This window comes from Acanthisitta chloris, unplaced genomic scaffold (assembly GCF_000695815.1).
Source record: "Acanthisitta chloris isolate BGI_N310 unplaced genomic scaffold, ASM69581v1 scaffold19344, whole genome shotgun sequence".
Classification (NCBI taxonomy): domain Eukaryota; kingdom Metazoa; phylum Chordata; class Aves; order Passeriformes; family Acanthisittidae; genus Acanthisitta; species Acanthisitta chloris.
In genome coordinates, this window is record NW_008668991.1 from 15751 (window position 1) to 23317 (window position 7567).

At 52.2% G+C, this 7567-nt stretch overlaps 1 protein-coding gene across 1 annotated transcript in view; it reads left to right on the forward strand.

The window, feature by feature from the left end:
- LOC103800774 (anthrax toxin receptor 2-like) overlaps positions 1-7043 on the forward strand; it is a 20634-nt gene extending 13591 nt beyond the window's left edge. The window contains exons 6-8 of the mRNA XM_009073156.1: positions 3215-3275; positions 4234-4329; positions 6970-7043. Of these exons, the coding sequence (XP_009071404.1) occupies positions 3215-3275; positions 4234-4329; positions 6970-7043 (231 nt within the window). The remainder of the gene's footprint in view (positions 1-3214; positions 3276-4233; positions 4330-6969) is intronic.
- The last annotated feature ends 524 nt before the right edge of the window (positions 7044-7567 follow it).

The window sequence follows — 7567 nt, forward strand, 5'->3', positions numbered from 1 at the left end:
CAAGTCAGAGGGGAAATGAAAGAAAGGAAGCTGCCAGTAGTGCTTCTGAGTGACTCAGAGACAAACAAACCCCCGTGGAAACACGGGGTAAGCCCAGCCCTGACTTAGCGGCTCCGAGGGAGCGAAGCAGGACAGCACTAGGAGCCGAACCGAGCGCGGGGAGATGCTGGGGCGGGCTGGGCAGCTCGGGCTGGGCACGGCCAGCGGTGCCTGTTCCTCTGGCACGAGGCTCCCAGGGCTTCAGCTCACACAGCAGGGCTCACTGCAGACCTGCAGCTCTCACCGGGGCCCTAGGCCTCGCCTGCCCCCACTGCCGCCCTGGGCACGCGGGGGCACCTTCCCTTCCTGCCCCTGCTGCAGTACATTCATCACACTGAGCATCTGCGTTTATCACTACACCTTGAGACGTGTGTGCAGCTCCTGGCGAGGCTGTCTCAGTCACCCGAGAGGAGCTTGGAGGGAAGCACATCCTTGTGGCCTGTCACACCACGGACACAGCTCCTCCAGGCTTTGCTCTGCTTGCAGTTCACCAGAGTTCCTGGCTCTGCTTTCCTCGGGGTTATAGTTCTGCTCACCTGCTGTTTGTAGCATCCTTAGGGAGAATGACAGACCTCATGTTTGGGAGGGAGAGAGGAAAGAAAAGGAGGTTGGAGTCCCTGCAGAAAAGCCACTGCCGGAGCTGGCTGTGAGGGGCTCTCGGGGCTGCGCTGCCACCTCTGAGCTGGGCACACTCTGCAGGGAGGAGGCATTGGCTGTCATTGTGTCTGTGGGCAGTGCCCCGTGGCTGAGCAGGACACAGCTGCTGGAGTATCATCTTTGCACACTGCAGTCTGTGGTGGTGCTGAACAGGACAGTGTTTGAGGCCTGGATTTCTTGTCTCGCTTTCTCCAAGTCCAAGAGCCTGACTACCCTGAAGAGCAGAATCCAGTGCCTGCCCTTGTGCCAGCAGCCACACACTTCTTAGGGAGTCCCAGCAGTGGTCTCTGCACTGGGATGAGGCTCTGGTTCCAGCTGGACTGGTCTCGCACAGTCCCAGACCAGAACTCACTGCAGTCCCTCCACGGTGCTCCGTTTCTGAAGCTGCAGGACAACAGGACAAAGGCTGACAGGTTTCTTCTGCACTTTGGTTTGCAGGGAATCGGTTCTCCCTGGGCCAGCCAGGCTGAGGGGGGACTGGGAGAAAGGCCTTTGGGAGCAAAGAGCCTATATTTGGTGGGGAGCTCTGAAATGAAGTGCATGACATCAGTTCTCTGAGCCTCTCCTTGCAAGCTGTTAAACTAAGGCAATTTATAGTCTTACTTCAATTTATTTGCTGTCAGCAGAGTGTTCAACTATCCTACCCAAGGATGGCCTTATATAGTGATTATTTTTCAGCTTTTCTTGTGGGCAGCAAGTTTCTATGCTGACCTGGGAAAGAGGGAGTGCAGCACAGATTGCAATGGACTTCATTTTGATCTTGCTGACTTTACAGCCTGGGTTTCCACAGCAGGAGTGTTTAAAGTTGGTTTTAAATTTTCAAGGATGTGGGGATGAAGATATATCAAATAGTGCACATGGATCCTAGGGAGAACAGAGGTAAGATGCCTTCACATCGGTTCTCCTCACTGAAATGAGCTTTGCATTGCAGTGGTGGAGTGCACTGTGCTGGCTGGGAAGGAACAGCTTGCTTGGAAAGGGGGAAAAAAAAGATAAAAACAGATAGAAAAGAGTGAGGAGAATAAAGAAAGGCCTCAAATTCCTTTCCATTCTTTTCAGATGTGCAAATGTGTTCTTTCCCTCCACACGTGAGAGCAGAAGCAGCGATTGGAGTCTTGGAAAGTATTTGCAGTTTTGCACTGTGGCAGCAGAGTCTGTGAGAGCCAAATCATGTACCCTGCAGGTGCTCAGTGCAGCTCCTGGTGTGACCCTGCCAGGAGTGCTCTGACCCTCATGTAACTGGGGAAAGTCACTCCTGACGTGTTGGACTGTAGCTTGGAGGGAGCGTTGAGAACTCGGAACCTGAAGGGTTAGGCCAAGAGCCGTCTATGTGCTGTTGATTGGTTCCATCTGATTCCAGTCACTCCTTTGCAGAGTTTCTGTCATTTCTGCTCTTTGAGGTGACTTGATGGTTGTGACTGAAGGGAGGGATCTCTTGGGGACAAGGCAGAGTTCTGTACCATTATCCTCCTTGAGTTTGAAGAGCATGGACTAGCAGGAAGCTTTCTGAAGTATGGAAAAGAACCTACTAAACTTAGGACCCCAAATGTCAGTAGTTTCACAGGCTTTTCCTACTGAGGTAAACTCTGTTTGGGGGCCAGTGGCAGGCCTAGGCCACCACTCCTGCAAAGGGGACGAGGATCTCTGAGCAGTGCAGATTGCTTAAGCTAAGCAGAGAACACAAAATAGCCCCCAAACAAACCATGGGAAGCTTCTCTCCAGACTGCAGTGGGAATCGAAAGGCTGTAGGCCTTTTTTGGAAGCGAGGAGAGATCCTCAGCGAGCACAAACTGCTTGGGCTTGCACTGAGCTCCAGGCTGCATTCCTTCCTCGGCCGTTGCTGTGCCTGGGAGGGCTCCTCTCTCTGCTCCCATGCTGCTCCCGGTTGGAATGGGTTTCAAGCACTGCAGAGATGGTTTGTGCACAGGAGAGAGGACACAGGCAGTGTTCAGCCAGGCTGTTCTTCGCCGTGGAGCTGGACGTGCTTTGTGTCAGAACTGTGACTGCAGCTCTGCTGCTGCTGGGCCTGGACGTGTAGCAGCAGCAATGTCTGGCAAGGATTGCAGGCAGGGTGAGAAAATCCTGCGGGAGGAGCTCAGGGTGAGGCAGAGGGACGCTCCCGGGCGGCTCAGGAGCGGGCACAGCTCTGGCAGGTGGAGGTGGAGGACTAGACTGTGCCGATGGCCACGGGGCCCGAGTGGAGCCATGGACATCTCTGAGCTGTGGCAGGGAGAGCCGAGCGGGCGCCGCGGCCGGGGCTCAGCGCGGGACAGGGTGCAGCGTTGTGTGCTGAGGACTGTCCCGGGTTTAACAAACTGATCCAAGCCTTAGGAACTCTTGGGCCTGACTGTGAGGCAGGCAGAGCTTTACATGGTCAGGGCAAGTCCTACAAAGTCAGCGAATCAAAGCTGCCGCTGTGTCCCGTGTCTCCCAGGGACCAGCGTTTGCTTTGAGTGTTACTGCTCACTGAACCAGCACTCTGAGACCGATGGGTGACCGGTGTCCTCTTTTGCCACAGGTTTTGAAGCAGTCGTGCACTGAGATCTTGTATCTGGAGCCATCCAGTGTCTGCGTGGGAGGTAAGTCATCACTTCAAAGTAACAGTCAATTATTACAGGACTGTGGTTTCCCTGTTCTACCCCAAGGAAAGCTGCACATGTCTCCAGAATAAAACACCCCTAACCTAAGGAGGTCCTCAAGGAGTTAAAGATCAGATCCTTCTCTGTTGACTCATTGCTCTCCTCAGAGGAGCTTCCAGGACCTGCTTCCGTAGCTTGGGTAATGCACATGGACGTTGGAGAGCATTTACCTGCCCTTCTCCCACGAGTCCTGCTCTGCGCTTGCCCCAGAATCTGTGGGGTGTAAGCAGTAAAGCACATGACTGCATTTCTGGGCAGCAGGAGCAATACATTGATGAAGTAGAAGAGTTGCACAGAATTTTAAGGACTTGTTTCCTTCCTGGGCTTCACAATCCACACGTAGTTTGAGACCCATCAAAACAAGGTAGTTGCAAAGCCTCACTTGGATATTTTTGTAGAAACATGGATCTTCTCAGTGCAGTTGGTGGCCCTGGTAAACTGTTTTCACTCCTCCTCTGCACAGCTCACAGACAGTGTGGCCCTTAGGCAACTTCCAGAGGAATAGCACTAAGGAGAAACGTTCTCTTCATCTGGTGCTTCAAGTGAGCCTGATCCGGGTTTGGGGAGATGCCTTGTGCCAAGACCCACATTTCTCACTTTCATTCACTGCAAAACTGTTCCTTACTCTGCAACTGAGTCCCAGATCCTGCTGATAGTCAGACTCCACTCCCAGTTTCGCATGGCTGCCTCAGGGATAAAGGTTTGGGGCCAAGTCTTTTTTTTTTTTTTTCCCTATTGTGGCCTAACAAGAATTGAGTGGAGGGATTAGTGAAAGAGCTGCATAAGTTGGAGGTGTCACTGTGTTGTGCTTTGTCTATTGCAGACCAAAAACTGCCCTTGTCTAACTTACTATAGTGCACTACAGTTTGTGATTTTGGGTGTTTGCTTTTCTCTCCAGAGGAGTTTCAAGTTGTTCTTAGAGGAAGTGGCTTAACCCTTGTTGGGAGAACCGATGGTGTGACTTGTACCTATCATGTGAACGGAACCACAATCCGTAAGTGTCAATGTCTGAAATCATCTGCCTTTTTATCCTCACTAAGTGATGGAGTTTGCTTCTCTTCACCTCAGTTGATTAAAATTGAAAGAGTAAAATATCAGAGGAGGAAAGCAGGAAAGGTCTGAGGATCAGTAGGAGGAGGCAAGTTGTTTCACACCTTGCACACTGGTTGGATTTTGCTACCTGCTGCTGTCAGCTGTGAACTGGGGGTGGTGTTGGCAGCACAGCTGGCTGTGAGTGTGAGCACAGTGAACACCGTTTGGCTCCTGATGCTGGGGCAGGCAGATGTGTGCCCCAACAAACCCATACCTGCAGTGTACTGACAGAGCCCCTTCCTGCCACACCACCCAGGCCGAGACACCTTGCGGTTGCCAAAGGCACTTACCTTGTCTTGGAAGGTCTCTGCCTGTTCTGGTTGCTGTGCCAGGTGTGGAGCGCTGTGCTCTGTGCTTCAGGGGCACAGCTGCCCCTCCACGATGGGGAGTCAGTCCTCCTCCTGCAGCAGCATGGAACAAGGCCAGGTCAGACAGTGGCTGCAGTTTTGCATTTTGCCATGCTCCAGCAGCTCCACGTCCCAGCAGCACACTCACCCCGAGCTGGGCTCCAGGCTGCTGACCTGTGGGAGGCAGTTCTGCTTCAGGCACTGACTGTGGCACACTGTACAGCCACTTTCCTGTAGCTCTATCTGAGTCTGGTTTTTATACCCAGAAACTCGAGTGGATGGCTAGGGTAAGTACATCCAACTCCCAGCTCTAAGCAGCATCCCTCAGAGGCCAGCCAGCCTGGAAAGTGACCAGAGATGGACCTCTAGAAAACAGTCCAACTGATTCTGCCCTGCCTAATGTCTGATTCTTATAGAAGCCTGTCTCAAATTCCTATCCAGCTGACCCTGTGTTTCCGGTGTGTGTTCTTCCTCACCCTGGATATCATATGTGCCAGAATAGACATCCAATCCCTCCTGCCTGCTAAGCACCTACAATAATTTGTCCCAGTAACAGGATAGCCCACGAGTTCTGCATCAAGGCAGCCTGTGTCAGTCAGTTCTGCTTGTATAAATCTCCCTTCAGTTTCCATTACAATTGTCACCTCTGTTTCCTATTGCCCACAAACACTTGCTAGCATCTGATGTGAGAACTGCCGACTCCAGCTCGGGGCTGCCTGTTTTCTCTTGGCTTCAGGAAGGGGTGTGCTGAAGCACACGAGGGGAGGGGGATGGCACAGTGAGTTATTGATTATAAAAACACAATCTGCTCTGTGGGGTCTTGCCAGGGCCTGCTACAACTCCCCCAGGTTCTCATCCTCAGCCACGGACAGCAGTGAGTGTTTGGGGAATCACAGGAAGGGAACAGGGGAATTTCATGTCCTCCTTCCCCCATACACGAGCTCGTTTCTGTGCTGGGCTCCGAGTGCTTCTGGCAGAGGAAGCTGAAAAGGGGCCCGTGGGGCCAGGATGGCCAGGAAGGTAGGCAGGGCACTGGGAGTAGTAGTGGGAGGAAGGAGATGGTCCCAGGAGAAGGACAGTCATCTCTGTTTCATTGCATTCTCCTCCACTGGGGAGTGGCAGTCCTTCAGCAGAACCCTCAGCACCCGAGGGCCAACAGAGGCTACTTGTGTGATGTTAGAGTTCCCTTCCCCGAGAGCCTGAGCTCCCTTCAGGACCAGCCTCTGAGCAAACCCTTTCTGTGTCAGTTCCTCTACTTCTGAAAGATGCATTTGGCATGTTTCTCTTTGTGCATTTATAAAGAACCATTACCAAATGCTAGAAAGGAAACCTGCCAACTGTAGCTGTGGGATAGAAAAATAATCTATGAAACATACCATTAAGACAAAAACATATGGCAATGTGCTAATCCCTCTTCTCCACCTCACAACTAGCCCCAAATCTAGGCCAAGCAGTCAGTGCAGATTATAGCACATAAGAAAAGCTCATTTCTGCCAACAGCTCCTCCTTCAGCTGCCCCTGAACCACTTGTCTGTCTGCCTGTTCCTGAAATGCAGGACAGAGTCATCTCCGAGTTGATCTGGCAGCTATTTACTTGCTCTCACCCTGCAATCAGGAGATGGTCCCTGTGCAGAAAGAGGCAAGTCCTGCCGCAGGGAGGTTCGGGATGGCTCTGCACACAAGAGCAGAGTTTTCCCCATGGGCAGGGGGTACAAGGGCTCCCTCCTCTCCTCCAGCCCCTGTGGAGCAGCAGTGCTCTGCTGGACACGGCTCCAGAAAGGTGAGAGGGGTTTGCAAATGGCAAGAGAAGCACCAGAGGAACAGATGCTCCAATCACAACTAATAACACAGTCCTGGAATGCAACGCACAGGGACAGAGCCAGTTAGAAACAAACCTTCAGCTTCCGACTCCCAGGGAACTCCTGACATTGTTCTCACTGCAAAAATGGTGCTGATTCTGGGAAACGCACCCTGGGGGGGCAGGGCCTGGCTGGAGCCAAGTGCAGTATGTGCTGCTACCTGGGCTCACCTGGTGTTTGAAGCCAGCTCTGTGTCCCTTACCTGGGGCACACCTTGCTGCCACCTCCAGAGCAGGAAGGACCCTGGGAAGGGAGGGACCTCAGGGCACGTTCACACAGCAGCTATTCACGTAAGCAGCACAGTGCACTGAGCTCATGTGCTCTGTTTTTTTTCAGATGAGAAGCCCAAAACGGTGGAATCTGATTTTTTGCTCTGCCCTGCGCCAGTCCTGTACAAAAGTGGCCAGTAAGTACTGAATACATGTCATGCCATGCTTTGCTGGAATTGGCACTGCTGTAGCTGATGTTAATCATGAAGTTTGGCTAGAGGCAAATCTTTCTTTGCTTTTAGAGGGGTTGGTTTGTTGCTGCGTTTTCCCCCCATTCTTATGTGATTTCCCTGGTGTGTTTGTCAGCTTTGCAATGGGCTTTAAATAGTCATCTGTGACCAAACCCATTTGGACAGTGCCTTAAAAATGAATATTCAGCCAGTTTGTGAAACACTGAAAAGGTCTGGCTTGTCATAAGTTTTATGCAGATGAGCTGCTTTAGCAGGGCACAGTCTGCTCTCTTTGGGATGATCTCCAGGCTCACTGTTAAGCAGATGACATTATCAGTGACACTTACAAGCTATTATTAAAATTAGGTGTCAGGATGGGTACCCTTGCTCCACACAGCCTGATGCAACCAGGCACCGAGCTAAGAGCCTGGGCACTGGGGCCAAACTGCAGCTCTGGCCTTCGTGTCACTGGCCAGGGCTGCACGTAGCTCCTGG